Below are 17,792 nucleotides of genomic sequence, written 5' to 3' on the forward strand. Positions count from 1 at the left end.
GGTGCTATGTAAATGCAAGTTCTTTCTTTCTTCTGTGCGAGTGGCACCAATATTTCCAATTAATCCCCTATCTATTCATTTTGCAGATCTCTGGATAAAAGAGAGGGTGGCAAAATAACCCATAAAGCAAACTTTAACTCCAAGAGGGTAGATTGTGCAATGTCCAAGCTGACTCAGCTCCTGGGTAATTACTCAGAAACTGTCCAGAAATGGAGCTGCTCATCTCCAATGTTCGCTCAAATTAATTTTTTTTTTTTTTTTAAAAACGTGTGTTTTCCCTTTAAATTTGCTGCGCAGTATCTCTTCCAGCTTGTGAGCAGCCTGCGTGGGACCTCTGGATTGATGCACGGCTGCGCGCACCTTAGGGGAAACATTGCTCATCTCTGCCTGACCAATTCTCAAACAGAAGACGGAATACTTTGGTGTGAAGTCGCCGACAGTTTAGAGAGGCCAGTCATGCTCAACCCAAGAATCCCTACATTTTTGGTACTTACATGCAGTTTAGTTACTTTAATTTGATTAATGCTTGTTGGGTGTAGTCTGTATTTTACACTCCCTTGCTCAGGTGTAGACACTACTTGAAAAGGCTGATGAGTCAGCTCAGTTAGGTGGCCTACCCCAACAAGTAGTAATTAACACTGATTACCAGGCCATCATTTATGTCTGTAAATATGCCTTTGCAATTATCCCAGCAGAGTTCCTTGGTTATCTACTGAAAAGAGCCATGACTCAGTGGTTGCATTCTGGCCTGAGTCCGAAGGTTGTGGATTCAAGTCCCACTCCAGAGACTTGACCACAAAATTTAGGCTGACACTCCAGTGCAGTACTGTATTGAGGGAGGCGCCATCCTCCGGATGAGACATTAAACCAAGGCCCGATCTACCTTTTCAGGTAGACGTAAAAATGCCTTTCGCACTATTTCAAAGAAGAGAGGAGTTCTCCCCAGTGTCTTGGCCAATATTTATCCCTCAACCAACATCTCATACTTCTTTGGGCAGCAGCTTTTGCTTTTATGGCAGCATTATATTGGCCTTAAAGGTAGGCCCTGTGCCTGAATTTCGAATCACTGTTACATCCAGATTCTGTGGGAAAGTTAATCAGTTAACAGATGGACAGAGCTCTCGTCTGAGGAACAGAGTTCAGGTGACATCTTTGAGTTTCACTTTGCTTAGTCAAATCAGTTCAATCTCACCCCCAAAAAGGAGATTGGAGATGGGGTGGTCATTGGTTCAGACGGATGGGTCAAAAGGTGAGTTTTTTTGAGGAAAGGAGAGAAACTGTTTTTGAGCGAAGGGGGTCATTAACACTGTCGGCAAGCACGAGGGCCAGGAGACATCCAAGAGGTGGGTCTTGAAAATCATATCATAGGCAGTCCTTCTGAATCGAGGAAGACTTGCTTCCATTCCTTAAGTGAGTTCTTTGGTGGCTGAACAGTCCAATACAAGAGCCACAGACTCTGTCACAGGTGGGACAGATAGTCGTTGAGGAAAGGGGTGGGTGGAACTGATTTGCCACACGCCCTTTCCGCTGCCTGCGCTTGATTTCTGCATCTTCTCGGCATTGAGACTCGAGGTGCAAGCGCCCTCTCGGATGCACTTCCTCCACTTAGGGCGATCTTGGGCCAGGGACTCCCAGGTGTCAGTGGGGATGTTGCACTTTATCAGGGAGGCTTTGAGGGTGTCCTTGTAGCGTTTCCGCTGCCCACCTTTGGCTCGTTTGCCGTGAAGGAGTTCCGAGTAGAGCACTTGCTTTGGGAGTCTCGTGTCTGGCATGCGGACTATGTGGTCTGCCCAGCAAAGCTGATCGAGTGTGGTCAGTGCTTCAATGCTGGGGATGTTAGCTTGAAAGAGGACGTTGATTTTGGTGCGCCTGGCCTCCCTTGTAGGATCTTGCGGAAACATCGTTGGTGATATTTCTCCAGTGACTTGAGGTGTCTACTGTACATGGTCCATGTCTCTGAGCCATACAGGAGGGCAGGTATTACTACAGCCCTGTAGACCATGAGCTTGGTGGCAGTTTTGAAACATAGAAACATAGAAAATAGGTGCAGGAGTAGGCCATTCGGCCCTTCTAGCCTGCACCGCCATTCAATGAGTTCATGGCTGAACATGCAACTTCAGTACCCCATTCCTGCTTTCTCACCATACCCCTTGATTCCCCTAGTAGTAAGGACTTCATCTAACTCCTTTTTGAATATATTTAGTGAATTGGCCTCAACAACTTTCTGTGGTAGAGAATTCCACAGGTTCACCACTCTCTGGGTGAAGAAATTCCTCCTCATCTCAGTCCTAAATGGCTTCCCCCTTATCCTTAGACTGTGTCCCCTGGTTCTGGACTTCCCCAACATTGGGAACATTCTTCCTGCATCTAACCTGTCTAACCCCGTCAGAATTTTAAACGTTTCTATGAGGTCCCCTCTCATTCTTCTGAACTCCAGTGAATACAAGCCCAGTTGATCCAGTCTTTCTTGATAGGTCAGTCCCGCCATCCCGGGAATCAGTCTGGTGAACCTTCGCTGCACTCCCTCAATAGCAAGAATGTCCTTCCTCAGGTTAGGAGACCAAAACTGTACACAATACTCCAGGTGTGGCCTCACCAAGGCCCTGTACAATTGTAGCAACACCTCCCTACCCTTGTACTCAAATCCCCTCGCTATGAAGGCCAACATGCCATTTGCTTTCTTAACCGCCTGCTGTACCTGCATGCCAACCTTCAATGACTGATGTACCATGACACCCAGGTCTCGTTGCACCTCTCCTTTTCCTAATCTGTCACCATTCAGATAATAGTCTGTCTCTGTTTTTACCACCAAAGTGGATAACCTCACATTTATCCACATTATACTTCATCTGCCATGCATTTGCCCACTCACCTAACCTATCCAAGTCGCTCTGCAGCCTTATAGAATCCTCCTTGCAGCTCACACTGCCACCCAACTTAGTGTCATCCGCAAATTTGGAGATACTACATTTAATCCCCTCGTCTAAATCATTAATGTACAGTGTAAACAGCTGGGGCCCCAGCACAGAACCTTGCGGTACCCCACTAGTCACTGCCTGCCATTCTGAAAAGTCCCCATTTACTCCTACTCTTTGCTTCCTGTCTGACAACCAGTTCTCAATCCATGTCAGCACACTACCCCCAATCCCATGTGCTTTAACTTTGCACATTAATCTCTTGTGTGGGACCTTGTCGAAAGCCTTCTGAAAGTCCAAATATACCACATCGACTGGTTCTCCCTTGTCCACTCTACTGGAAACATCCTCAAAAAATTCCAGAAGATTTGTCAAGCATGATTTCCCTTTCACAAATCCATGCTGACTTGGACCTATCATATTACTTCTTTCCAAATGCACTGCGATGACATCCTTAATAATTGATTCCATCATTTTACCCACTACCGATGTCAGGCTGACCGGTCTGTAATTCCCTGTTTTCTCTCTCCCTCCTTTTTTAAAAAGTGTGGTTACATTGGCTACCCTCCACTCGATAGGAACTGATCCAGAGTCAATGGAATGTTGGAAAATGACTGTCAATGCATCCACTATTTCCAAGGCCACCTCCTTAAGTACTGAGGGCCTGGTCTTCAGATACTCTTTTCCTCAGGCGGCCGAAGGCTGCACTGGCGCACTGAAGACGGTGTTGGTCTCGTCATCGATGCCTGCTCTTGTTGATAGCAGGCTCCCGAGATATGGGAAGTGGTCCACGTTGTCCAGGGCTGTGCTGTGGATCTTGATGACTGGTTTGCAGTGCTGTGCAGTGAGGACAGGCTGGTGGAGGATCTTTGTCTTACGGATGTTTAGCGTAAGGCCCATGCTTTCGTATGCCTCAGTAAATACATCGACTATGTCCTGGAGTTCAGTCTCTGTATGTGTGCAGACACAGATGCAGGGGGAACGCTTAAAAGAATTTAGGTTAGAGATGGGAGAGAAACAGGAAAGTGACAAGGGATCAGAGCCAGAATGAGGTGGTTAGGTTGGGGTGGCGGGGGGGGGAGGGGGATGAGGACGGGGGAGTCAGAAGAAGGAAATGTAGTTGCAAAGGTAGCTGTATGAATGGTTTCAATCTGAAGAGGCAAAGAAATCCATGAGATCTTCACACTTGGCATTTGAGGTGAGGGAGGAGGAGGAAAGGAGTTTCCGGAGACATACTGTCCTGGAGAAAAGGAGACTTGGGTTTAAATAACCATAAGAAATAATTGCGGAGAGAAGGAAAGACCACCTGTTAAAAAAGATCCCATGGAGCACCAAGCTCTTAAAAGAGACAGTACCGTAGCTGTTTTCATCCTTGTATGAAGTATTTAGTTGTACATGGAGGTATGAGAGATAGGAAAGAATGACAAACCTCTCTCTTTTTTTAATAAGTACAATCATTGCGACACGAAGGAATTTTAATGAGCACCACCTACACAAATACTTAGCACTTTTCTGGAGGAAATGGTGAAGAGCGGAGTAATTATCGCATTGCCAGGCACTAAATGTCACAATGAACTACTGACTTCTATCATTGAACCTTGCATATGCAAACAAGGATTGTTTAAGGAAACATTTTCTGTCAAATTGTGAAATGATATTCTGTAAACCATGAATTTTAACAGTAGAGTGTGTGGGGTCATCAAATCATACATCATGTGCATCATGCCCATAAATTCAATACATTTAGAAGCAAATGGAAAATCCCAATCTAGTTCAATTTCTGTTGCAGTAAATACAATTTGGACCCATGAACAGTTCCTTTCACAATACATCACAGAAATTGCAAGCATATTGTAAAACATATTACTTTCATTCATTCTATAGCATCTAGTTGGGTTTTATATATTTATATATTCAACATGTAAATGACCAATTCGATCCTGTTGATTAGGTTTATGATTCTTTTATCCAAGCTATACAATTTAAATATCTCTTTTTAAAGGCTGCGATCAAAATGCCAATTAAAAATTAATCTTGCATAATACATCTCAAAACCACAGGTAAAAGGCGATAGAAACATTTTGTGCACTTTTTCAATCCCTCTGAAGCCCAAAACCCCCAAAGAACTAACCTCATTAATCAAGAACTGCAGTTGGATCACTCCTGCAGCACTGTCATGTTGGCAGTAACACTCCACCCCTGGTCGCCCAAAGCTGAAGATTCACATGGTTAAGGAAAGTTAACATTTCCCAGCGATTCAAACTCAGGATAAACTTGCCAAGCCATCAGATAAAGCATTGGGGCACTGTCTTACTGCGCCGCAAACTCTGGAACAGTAGTGCCAATGTCATACGGTTAACATTACAGGCCTCCTACGCAAGGTCAATGTTACATGGATCCTCAGTCACCAGCATCAACCAGTCATCAGGCATGGGTCTCATGGTGTTTGGGGTGAAAACAGGGTTTTCCCTGTGTTTTTTTCTCCTTTCTTATTTTTTCTTCTTTTCAAACTCTGTGCGCGCAGAAGGCAATTCAGATGTAACCCCCTCTGTGCACTGATATAAAACATTTCAACATAAAATGGAAAATCGCAAAACCGACAGAAACAAAAGTAGTTAGCATTCCAGATAGGTAAATTGTCCGATGAAGTCCTATCCAAATTTGGACCTATATATATATATTTCTCATTCTTTTGTATCTTGCTGTTCAATTCTAGTATTTTCCTCCTTCATTTTTGTTCAAACTTTGAGCCAAATGTTTCCATTCCCTAATGTAGTGGTTCAGCAGACAGCAGCTGAAAGCAGCTAAATAAATAGATGTATTTTATCAAAAAAAACTTGTTGCTCACGGGTAGCCTAGAACCCAATAACCATCATCATCATAGGCAGTTTCTGGTATTTAGCATTGTCCCACTGTAATGTAATGACAGGTTTGCCCATGGCTGCACAGATTTACTCAATATATAGAATCACATGAATGATAAAAGGTTAAAAAAAAAAATCATACACTTAATAATAAAGATACATAGCTGGGAGATATCTGCAATACTGTTAAACTGCCACTGTAAAAAAAAAAGTTGCTTAAGAGGCAAGTAATTGTTTGTTCTTCCTAATTGTCTGCTACATAACGTCAGCTTGGCTCAGTGGGTAGTACTCGTGCCCTTAGAAGGTCATGGATTCAAGCCTCACTGCAGTTCTTGAGCACACAATCTTAATGCCAACATTTCAATGCAGTACTGAGAGAGCACTGCATTGTTAGAGGTGCCATCTTTTAGATAAGAAGTTAAACCGACGCACACTCTGCCTGTTCCGGTGGATGTAAAAGTTCCCGCCACACTATTCCAGGACAAGCAGGGGAGTTCTCCTGGGGTCTTCATCCCTAAACTACCAAAACAGATTATCTGGACATTTGTATCATTGCTGTTTGTGGGACCTTGCTGCATGCAAATTAGCTGTTGCATTTGCCTACATTGCAACAGTGTTTCCTCTCTTATCCAATGCTCATCGAAAATTTATACAATTGCATCCACTGCATTTCCTTTATCCATTCTCCATCAATTCACTGAAGAACTCTCCAACGTTGGTCAAGCACAGCCTGCGTGTAGGAAATCCGTATTGACCAGCCCTGATTAACTTGGTTCTTCAAATGCTTAATAGCTTCATCTTTTACTGTAGACTCCAGTAATTTACCAATAACCAACATCATCATCATAGGCAATCCCTCGAAATCGAGAAAGACTTGCTTCCACTCTTAAAATGAGTCCTTAGGTGGCTGAACAGTCCAATACGAGAACCACAGTCTCTATCACAGGCGGGACAGATAGTCGTTGAGGGAAAGGGTGGGTGGAACTGGTTTGCCGCACGCTCTTTCCACTGCCTGCGCTTGATTTCTGCATGCACTCGGCGACGAGACTCAAGCGCCCTCCCGGATGCACTTCCTCCACTTAGGGCGGTCTTGGGCCAGGGACTCCCAGGTGTCAGTGGGGATGTTGCACTTTTTTAGCAAGGCTTTGAGGGTGTCCCTGTAACATTTCCTCTGCCCACCTTTGGCTCGTTTGCCGTGAAAGAGTTCCGAGTAGAACACTTGCTTTGGGATAACCAAAGTGAGACGACCTGGCCTGTAATTTCCCAACTTATCCCCATCTCTCTCTCTTTGAAGAGGAGAGTCACGTTTCCCACCCTCCAGCCATCTGGGACAGATTTCCTTCCCACAAAATTTTAGAGCCTCTGCTATTTCAAACCCTGGTGGTGGTTCTACATCCCTATTATCCACTTTACAGTACTGTGAAAACTGAAGTAAAGTATTTTGGTACCTCTTCCCTCACTCTCTACTACAAGCTTTGCCTCCATCCTTTAGTAGCCTTGCCACTACCTCATCTATCCTCTTACTAGAAATATTCCTATATAACAGCCCTTGATGGTTTTTGGCTCATTTTCACCGCTATCCTCTCTTGTCCAGCCGAATCTCTCTGTAGCTTTTCTATATTCTTCATATTTCTCCCAGCTTTCTTTATTACCTGCAAGTGCTAAATGACTCTTACTTTCAAATTTGAATATTTCAATATTGAACCCCACCCTTTGATACACTCCTGTTCCTCATTACTGGAATACATTTGATTTTTTCATTTCTTGTTCAAAGAAAGAAAAAAGAACTTCATAGAATAATCATAGAATCATGGAAATTTACAGCACAGAAGGAGGTCATTTGGCACATCGTGTTCGTGCTGGCCGACAAAGCTATCCAGCCTAATCCCACTTTCCAGCTCTTGGTCCGTAGCCCTGTAGGTTATGGTACTTTGGGCCCAAATTTGCCCCACCTATTTCTTTCGGCACATTCACGAGAGATGCACCGACTTCCTAGGCTCAAAACGGCACCAAAAAGATGTCCCCGGATTCTGGCCGCTCTGTTGACTCTCCCGGGGCTTGGCGTGCCGTGGCAATTCCATTGGGGGGCGGAGCTAGGGCCCTGTGCATGAACGAGTGCTGGCAGCGCTGCGCATTGGAGCGTTCACATGCGTAGTAGTGAATAACATTGGCAATCAGCCAGTTCCCTGTACTCTCCCGCCCGCACCTATCCCCGGCCGAGTGGCCTCCCGCACCAGCCGCTGTCCATTGATTCCTGCTGCCAACAGCCTGTGTCTTCTGGGTGCCCAGCCCAGCCTGTCTGTGTGTTCTGCGAGCCTGTGGCCAGTTCCCAGTGCTCTCCCGCCCGCACCTATCACCGACCGAGTGGCCTCTCACATCGGCCGGCCCGCTGACTTCCCGGGCCCGAGTTAGGAAGGTAGGACTTAAGTTTTATTTTTTATTTCTTCTTGATGGTTTTTATGCTTCTTCAATGTTGTTGTGCTTTATTTAGTGCTTTGTAAGGTCCCCTCCGCTTCCCTTCCCGTCCCTATATCTGGCTACCAGCGCTGATTTAACTCTCCGCAAGGGTTTTCTGTGCGGCCACGTGGCCACATATGCTGGCCTAAGTTAGTTTGGAGCAACTATTAGCCGTCCAAAGTGGCTTAAATGGCCAAAACTGGCATAGGTGGCTGGTAACGACCCCTTTTTAAAAAAAATAAACTAAACTAAACAAATCCTAACTATCTCACTCACACTGGCACAAATTGAATGTGCAAAATGGGGATTTTTAAGATACTCCAGAAAATCAAGTTGCTCCAAAAAAAACGGAGCAACTCCTGGGCAATTTTGGACCCTTTAAGTGCACATCCAAGTAATTTTTAAATGTGGTGAGGGTTTCTGCCTCTACCACCCTTTTAGGCAGTGAGATCCAGACTCCCACCACCCTCTGGGTGAAAAGAATTCCCCTCAAATCCTCTCTAAACCACCTACCAATTACTTTAACTTTATGACCCCTGGTTGTTGACCCCTCTGCTAAGGGAAATAGGCCCTTCCGATCTACTCTATCTCGGCCCCTCATAATTTTATACGCTTCAATTAGGTCTCTCCTCAGCCTCCTCTGTTCCAAAGAAGAAAACCGCAGCTTATCCAATCTTTTCTCATTGCTAAAATTCTCCAGTCCAGGCAACATCCTCGTAATTCTCCTCTGTACCCTCTCTAGTGCAATCACATCTTTCCTGTAATGTGGTGACCAGAACTGCATGCAGTACTCTAGCTGTGGCCTGACTAGTGTGTTATACAGTTGAAGCATAAATCCCTGCTCTTGTATTCTATGTCTCGGCAGATAAAGGCAAATATCCCGTATGCCTTCTTAACCACCTTATCTACCTGTACTGTTACATTCAAGGATCTGTGCACATGCTCTCGGTCCCGCTACACTTCTCAGTGTCCTATCATTTATTGCGTATTCCCATGCCTTGTTAGCCCTCCCTAAATGCATCCTCACACTTCTCGGGATTGAATTCCATTTCCCACTTATCTGCCCACCTAACGAGTCTACTGATGTTTTCCTGCAGTCTACTGCTTTCTTCTTCATCATCAACCACACGGCCAATTTTTATATCATCCGCAAACTTCTTAATCATACCCCCTACATTCAAATCTAAGTCATTGATATATACCACAAAAAACAAGGGACATAAGAAATAAGGGCAGGAGTAGGCCATACTGCCCCTTGAGACTGCTCCACCATTCAATAAGATCACGGCTGATCATCGACCTCAACTCCACTTTCCTTCCTGATCTCCATATCCTTTAATTCCCCTAGACTCCAAAAATCTATCTATCTCAGCCTTGAATATATTCAGAGACTCAGCATTCACAGCCCTCTGAAGCAGAGAATTCAAAAGATTCACAACCCTCTGAGTGAAGAAATTCCTCCTCATCTCGGTGTTTAATGCCCTCCCCCTTACCCAGAGACTGTGCCCCCTAGTTCTAGACACTCCAGCCAGGGGAAACAACCTCAGCATCTACCCTGTCAATCCCCTTCAGAATCGTATATGTTTCAATGAGATCGCCTCACATTCTTCTAAACTCTAGACAGTATAGGCCCATTCTACACAATCTCTCATTGTAAGACAGCGCTCTCACCCTAGAAATCAATCCAGTGAACCTCCGCTGCATTGCCTCCAAAGTATATCCTTCCTTAGATAAAGAGACCAAAACTGTGCACAGTATTCATGGTATGGTCTCACCAAGGTCTTGTACAAATGTAGCAAGACGTCCTTATTTTTATACTCCAACTCCATTGCAATAAAGGACAACATATCATTTCCCTTCCTTATTGCTTGCTGTACCTGCATGCTCGCTTTCTGTGTTTCTTGCACAAGGAAACCAAAATCTCTATGAACACCAACATTTAAAAGTTTCTCACCATTTAAAAAATAATCTGTTTTTCTGTTCCTCCTACCAAAGTGAACATCCTCACATTTCCGAACATTATACTCCATCTGCCACCTTATTGCCCACTCACTCAATCTATATCCCTTTGCAGACGTTTGTGTTCTCCTCACAGCTTACTGTCCTACCTAGCTTTGTATCGTCAGCAAATGTGGATGCATTACACTTGGTCCCTTCATCTAGGTCATTAATATCGATTGTTGATAGCTAAGGCCCCAGCACTGATCCTTGCGTATTCCCACTAGTTACAGCCTGCCAACCTGAAAAAGATCTGTTTATCCCCACTCTGTTTTCTGTCCATTAACTAATCTTCCATCCATGCGAATACATTACCTCCAGAGGAGATGAGGGGAAATTTCTTCACCCAGAGGGTTGTGGGGGTCTGGAACTCACTGCCTGAAAGGGTGGTAGAGGCAGAAACCCTCACCACATATAAAAAGTACTTGGATGTGCACTTGAAGTGCCGTAACCTGCAGGGTTACAGACCTAGAGCTGGAAAGTGTGATTACACTGGATAGCCTCTTGTTGGCCGGCAGACACGATGGGCCAAAATGGCCTCCTTCTGTGTTGTAAACTTCTATGATTCTAGGTCCAGGGGATGTCGTCGGCTTTTAGTCCCATTAGTTTCTCTAGTACTTTTTCTCATATTAATTACATTCGGTTCCTCACCCTCATTAGGCCCTTGGTTCCCCACCATTTTAGGTATGCTTTTTGCATCTTCTACTGTGAATACAGTTACAAAATATTTGTTTAACGTCTCTGCCATTTCCTTATTCCCCATAATAATTTCTCCTGCCTCAGCCTCTAAGGGACCAATGTTTACTTTTGCTACTTGCTTCCTTTTCACATACTTGTAGAAGCTCTTACAATCTGTTTTTATATTTCTTGCTAGTTTTCTCTCAATCTACTTTTTCCATGATCAATGTTTTGGTCATCCTTTGCTGGTTTCTGAAATTCTCCCAATCCTCAGGCTTACTACTATTCTTCGCAACATTATAAGCCTCTTCTTTCAATCTGAATTTCTTTAGTTAGCCACGGTTAGATCACTTTTCCTGTGTAGTTTTTGTTTCTCAATGGAATGTATTTTTGTTGAGAATTATGAAACATTTCTTTAAATGCTAACCACTGCTTTTCTACTGCCATACCTTTTAATCTATTTTTCCAATCTACCTTAGCCAACTCACCCTTCATACCTATGTAAATGGCTTTATTTAAGTTTAAGACTCTAATTTCGGACCTAGGCAAGTCACCCTCAAACATAATGTGAAATTCTATCGTATTATGATCACTCTGCCCCAGAGAATCCTTTACTATGAGATTGCTAATTAACTCTGTCTCATTACACAATACAAGATCTAAAATAACCTGTTCCCTGGTTGGTTCAATGACGTTTTGTTCTAAGAAACTGTCCCAAATACATTCCATGAACTTGTCCTCCAGACTACCTTTACCAATTTGATTTGTCCAGTCTATCTGAATATTGAAGTCCCCCATGATTATTACATTATCTTTGTTACAAGCTCCTACAATTTCTTGATTAATATTCTGTCCAACCATACAGCTACTGTTAGTGGGTCTATAAACTACTCCCACCAGTGTTTCTGCCCCTTGTTATTCCTTATCTCCACCCATACTGATTCTGCTTCCTGATCTTCTGAGCCAAGATCCTTTCTCTCTGCTGTCCTTATGTCATTCTTTATCAGGACTACCCCCATCCTTTACCATTCTGCCTATCTTTTCAAAACCTCAAGTACCCTGAAACATTTGATTCCCAACCATGATCACCTTGCAACCACGTCTCTGTAATGGCTATTTGATCAAACCCATTTATCTCCATTTGTGCCACTAGTTCGTCTATCTTGTTACAATGCTCCGTGCATTCAGATAAAGAGCTTTTAATTATTTTTTTTACCATTATTCCCTACTTTGACCTTATTCTCTGCTTCACTACTACCATTACACTCTCTGTCCCTTCCTGTCACACTCTGCTTAGTTTTACCCAAATCGACACACTGCTCTATTGCATTGACCTTTCTCTTCAGATATCTAAATTTCTCCTCACCTGACCCCTTCCCCCTCCCCCATTTTCGAATACGGACCTAGTACAGAGCCCTGCGGAACCCCACTGGAAACAGCCTTCCAGTCACAAAAACACTCCGACCATTCCCCTTAGGTTCCTACCTCTGAACCAATTTTGGATTCAATCTGCCACTTTGCCTTGGATCCCATGGGCTATTACTTTCGTGACCAGTCTGCCATGTGGGACCTTATCAAAAGCTTTGCTAAAATCCATACACATTACATCAAACGCACTACCCTCATCGACCCTCCTTGTTACCGCCTCAACAAATTCAATCAAGTCCGTCAGACACGACCTTCCCTTAACAAATCCATGCTGACTGTCCTTGATTAATCTGTGTCTTTCTAAATGAAGATTTATCCTGTCCCTCAGAATGTTTTCCAATAATTTTCCCACCACCGAGGTCAGACTGATTGACCTGTAATTACTCAGTGTAGCCCTTTCTCCCTTTTTAAACAATGGTACAGTGTTAGCAGTCCTCCAGTCGTTCGGCATCTGTAGCCAGATATGACTGGAAAATGATGGACAGAGCCTCGGCTATTTCCTCTCTTGCTTCTCTTCACAGGCTGGGATACATTTCATCCGATCCTGGCGAATTATCAACTTTCAAAGATGCTAAATCCCTCAATACTTCCTCTCTCAATGCGTTTATTTCATCTAATATTTCACACTGCACATCCCTCTCTTTTGTGAAATCAAAAGGAAAGTATTCATTAAGAACCATATGGCAGGGGGATGGAAACCTATGCAGGGAGACAGAGGGACGTAGAAAGGGGGCAGAAGCAAAAGATAGAAGAAAAGAAAAGGTGGAGGGCAGAGAAACCCAAGGCAAAAAACAAAAAGGGCCACATTACAGCAAAATTCTAAAGGGGCAAAGTGTGTTAAAAAGATAAACCTGAAGGCTTTGTGCCTCAATGCGAGGAGTATTCGTAATAAGGTGGATGAATTAACTGCGGAGGCAGCAATTAACGAATATGATATAATTGGCATCACGGAGACATGGCCCCAGGGTGACCAAGGCTGGGAAATCAACATCCAGGGGTATTCAACATTAAGGAAGGATAGACAGAAAGGAAAAGGAGGTGGGGTAGCGTTGCTGGTTAAAGAGGAAATTAACACAATAGTAAGGAAGGACATTAGCTTGGATGATGTGGAATCGGTATGGGTGCAGCTGCGGAATACCAAAGAGCAGAAAACGCTAGTGGGAGTTGTGTACAGACCACCAAACAGTAGTAGTGAGGTTGGGGACAGCATCAAACAAGAAATTAGGGATGCGTGCAATAAAGGTACAGCAGTTATCATGGACGACTTTAATCTACATATAGATTGGGCTAACCAAACTAGTAGCCGTACGGTGGAGGAGAATTTCCTGGAGTGCATTAGGGATGGTTTTCCAGACCAATATGTCGAGGAGCCAACTAGAGGGCTGGCCATCCTAGACTGGGTGATGTACAATGAGAAAGGATTAATTAGCAATCTTGTTGTCCGAGGCCCCTTGGGGAAGAGCGACCATAATATGGTAGAATTCTTTATTAAGGTGGAGAGTGACACAGTTAATTCAGAGACTAGGGTCTTGAACTTAAGGAAAGGTAACTTCGATGGTATGAGACGTGAATCTGGCGAATGATACTTGAAGGGTTGACGGTGGATAGGCAATGGCAAACATTTAAAGATCACATGGATGAACTTCAACAATTGTACATCCCTGTCTGGAGTAAAAATAAAACGGGAAAGGTGGCTCAAACGTGGCTAACAAGTGAAATTAAGGATAGTGTTAAATCCAAGGAAGAGGCATATAAATTGGCCAGAAAAAAACAGCAAACCTGAGGACTGGGAGAAATTTAGAATTCAGCAGAGGAGGACAAAGGGTTTAATTAGGAGGGGGAAAATAGAATATGAGAGGAAGCTTGCTGGGAACATAACAACTGACTGGAAAAGCTTCTATAGCTATGAGAAGAGAAAAAGATTAGTGAAGACAAACGTAGATCCTTTGCAGTCAGATTCAGATGAATTTATAATGGGGAACAGAGAAATGGCAGGCGAGTGGAACAAATACTTTGGTTCTGTCTTCACAAAGGAAGACCCAAATAACCTTCTGGAAATACTAGGGGACCGAGGGTCTAGAAAGAAGGAGGAACTAAAGGAAATCCTTATTAAGCGGGAAATTGTGTTAGGGAAATTGATGAGACTGAAGGCCGATAAATCCCCGGGGCCTGATAGTCTGCATCCCAGAGTATTTAAGGAAGTGGCCCTAGAAATAGTGGATGCATTGGTGATCATTTTCCAACAGTCTATCGACTCTGGATAGTTCCTATGGACTGGAGGGTAGCTAATGTAACACCACTTTTTAAAAAAGGGAGAGAAAGCGGGTAATTATAGACCAGTTAGCCTGACATCAGTAGTGGGGAAAATGTTGGAATCAATTATTAAAGATGAAATAGCAGCACATTTGGAAAGCAGTGACAAGTCAGCATGGATTTATGAAAGGGAAATCATGCTTGACAAATCTTCTAGAATTTTTTGAGGATGTAACTAGTAGAGTGGACAAGGGAGAACCAGTGGATGTGGTGTATTTGGACTTTCAAAAGTCTTTTGACAAGGTCTCACACAAGAGATTGGTGTGCAAAATTAAGGCACATGGTATTGGGGATAATGTACTGACATGGATAGAGAACTGGTTGGCAGACAGGAAGCCGAGAGTCGGGATATACGGGTCCTTTTCAGAATGGCAGGCAGTGACTAGTGGGGTGCCGCAGGGCTCAGTGCTGGGACCCCAGCTATTTACAATATACATCAATGATTTAGATGAAGAAATTGAGTGTAATATCTCTCCAAGTTTGCAGATGACACTAAGCTGGGTGGCGGTGTGAGCTGTGAGGAGGATGCTAAGAGGCGGCAGATTAGGAAAAGGGGAGGTGCAACGAGATCTGGGTGTCATGGTACATCAGTCATTGAACATAGGCATTCAGGTACAGCAGGTGGTGAAGGCTGCAAATGGTATGTTGGCCTTCATAGCTAAGGGATTTGAGTGTAGGAGCAGGGAGGTCTTTCTTCCTGCAGTTGTACAGGGCCTTGGTGAGGCCTCACCTGTTATATTGTGTTCAGTTTTGGTCTCTTAATCTGAGGAAGGATGTTCTTGCTATTGAGGGAGTGCAACGAAGGTTCACCAGACTGATTCCCGGGATGGCAGGACTGACATATGAGGAGAGACTGGATTGACTGGGCCTGTATTCAATGGAGTTTGGAAGGATGAGAGGGGATCTCATAGAAACATATAAAATTCTGACGGGACTGGACAGGTTAGATGCAGGAAGAATGTTCCCGATGTTAGGGAAGTCCAGAACTAGGGGACACAGTCTAAGGATAAGGGATAAGCCATTTAGGACTGAGATGAGGAGAAACTTCTTCACTCAGAGAGTTGTTAACCTGTGGAATTCTCTACCACAGAGAGTTGTTGATGCCAGTTCGTTGGATATATTCAAGAGGGAGTTAGATATGGCCCTGACAGCTAAAGGGATCAAGGGGTATGGAGAGAAAGCAGGAAAGGTGTACTGAGGTGAATGATCAGCCACGATCTTATTGAATGGTGGTGCAGGATCGAAGGGCCAAATGGCCTACTTCTGCACCTATTTTCTATGTTTCTATGTTTCATACCCACGTCTTCCATCTCTGCACACAGATTACCTCTAATATCTCTTTCTCTTGCATTTGCATTTCTATAGCACTTTTAACAATATCAAGATGCCCTAAAGTACTTCACAACCAATGATGTACTTTTGCCATATCAGCCGTGGGTCAGTTGGTAGCACTCTCATCTTTGAGTCAGTAGCGTTGAGCCACTTTGTGCACAGCAAGTCCCCACAAACAGCACTGAGATAAATGGCCAGTTAATCGGTTTTAGTGATTTTGGTTGAGGGATAAATATTGGCCAGGACACAAGGGAGAACTCCTCTGCTCTTCTTTGGGATCTTTTACATCCACCCGAGGGCAGATGGGGCCTCGTTTTAGTCTCATCTGAAGAACAGCACCTCTGGAGTGCAGCACTCCCTCAGTACTGCACTGAAGTGTCAGTCAAGATCACCGGCTCAAGTCTCTGGAGTGGGGCTTGAACCCACAACCTTGAGACTCAGAGATAAAAGTGCTACCACTGAACTGTGACTGACACCCAATATCTCACATTCATGATAGGTTTTGCAGTCATTTTTCTTCCCGTTTAATCTGAATACAGTGTCTTTCAAATGAAGCTATAAAATACTTTTCCCAGTGAAGTACTCTTTTCCTCAACTTTTTGTTTTCCATTCTTACAATGAACCTCTTTATATTGTGATCTCTGCTCCCCAAATGTTCTCCTATTTTTACGTCACTTACTAGCATCTCCTCATTACCCAGAACTTATTTCAATCTTTCTCCTTCCTCATTACTAAATACCTAAAGCTGACTTAGCCTGGCAAGCAGACCACTCTACTCTTTCTCCCTTCTCATGAATATATTAGTTTGGGCAAATATATCATCACCACAGGAAACATGTGGCCATATTCCATTCTTCAAGCTACTTATCATTCGGCCTTTGAATATTTAGTGACCTTACTCTAACTTTCCACCTTCTCTCCAACACTTGTGACCTGAGCTCCACCAGCCTTATGATACATCATCCAGTGCGGCCATGCTTAATGCATGAGCATAGACAATGCATGTCAACGTAATTCAATGTTGTAGCCCTATCTCCAAAAAATACTCTCTTCAAGCACTGCTCCCTGCTTGGGAGTTATGATTCGTGAATTTATCCAAAAAACCCATTCAACCCATCAAACCCACTTTACTCCACACCAAAACAATCACCCATATTTCAAGAAACAGTAAATTACTTGTTATGGAAAAAATAAGCATCGTTATTCCAATCTTTAACAGTCAAAACCTTTGACATATCAATTCAGCTTCCTTTCACAGCCATCAGCTGACCTTGACTAAATCACCTTCTCTGGAAGCCTGTTTTAATCCAATAGAAAAAGGTTTATTTTCTAATCTCTAACCTTTCTTCAGTCTCATAAATTTTGTACTCGTGTCCTCTGGTCCTGTGTTCATTCTGAAAGTTAAACTGGTTGCTGACTTGAGCCTTTGCTGTACTTCCATTTTTGTGAAACTCCATCATCCTTCTTTTCTACAGCTAAGAAAAATGTAGTCAGTTCATCTTTTCTTCTTAATTTAGTCCTCTAAACCCAAGAATCATTCCTGCACAGTCTCTCAAGTTTTTCTAATGCATCTATATCCATTTTGAAACAATTGTGCATCATGCTCCAGAACACTGATCCACACCGCACTTGTATAACTTATAATATGTAATTCAATGCCCTCTAGATGCAGTCCAATATCCAGTTTGCCTCACTGGTAATTGTTTCATGCTGACCTGATCAGCTATCACTCCCAAATCTTTTCCCCTTCAGTCTATGCCAGTGGATATCTTTTTCGTGTCATCCCTTCCCTGGTGTTTTAATGGTG

At 43.5% G+C, this 17,792-nt stretch overlaps 1 protein-coding gene across 3 annotated transcripts in view; it reads right to left on the minus strand.

The window, feature by feature from the left end:
• LOC139273272 (syntaxin-binding protein 5) overlaps window positions 1–17,792 on the minus strand; it is a 268,702-nt gene that overhangs the window by 213,077 nt on the left and 37,833 nt on the right. For all 3 annotated transcript variants that reach the window (XM_070889953.1, XM_070889952.1, XM_070889951.1), the window contains exon 3: window positions 5,047–5,128. In XM_070889953.1, coding sequence (XP_070746054.1) covers window positions 5,047–5,128 — 82 coding nt within the window. The remainder of the gene's footprint in view (window positions 1–5,046; window positions 5,129–17,792) is intronic.

The sequence above is a fragment of the Pristiophorus japonicus genome, chromosome 9 (assembly GCF_044704955.1).
Source record: "Pristiophorus japonicus isolate sPriJap1 chromosome 9, sPriJap1.hap1, whole genome shotgun sequence".
In the NCBI taxonomy this organism is placed as follows: Eukaryota; Metazoa; Chordata; class Chondrichthyes; family Pristiophoridae; genus Pristiophorus; species Pristiophorus japonicus.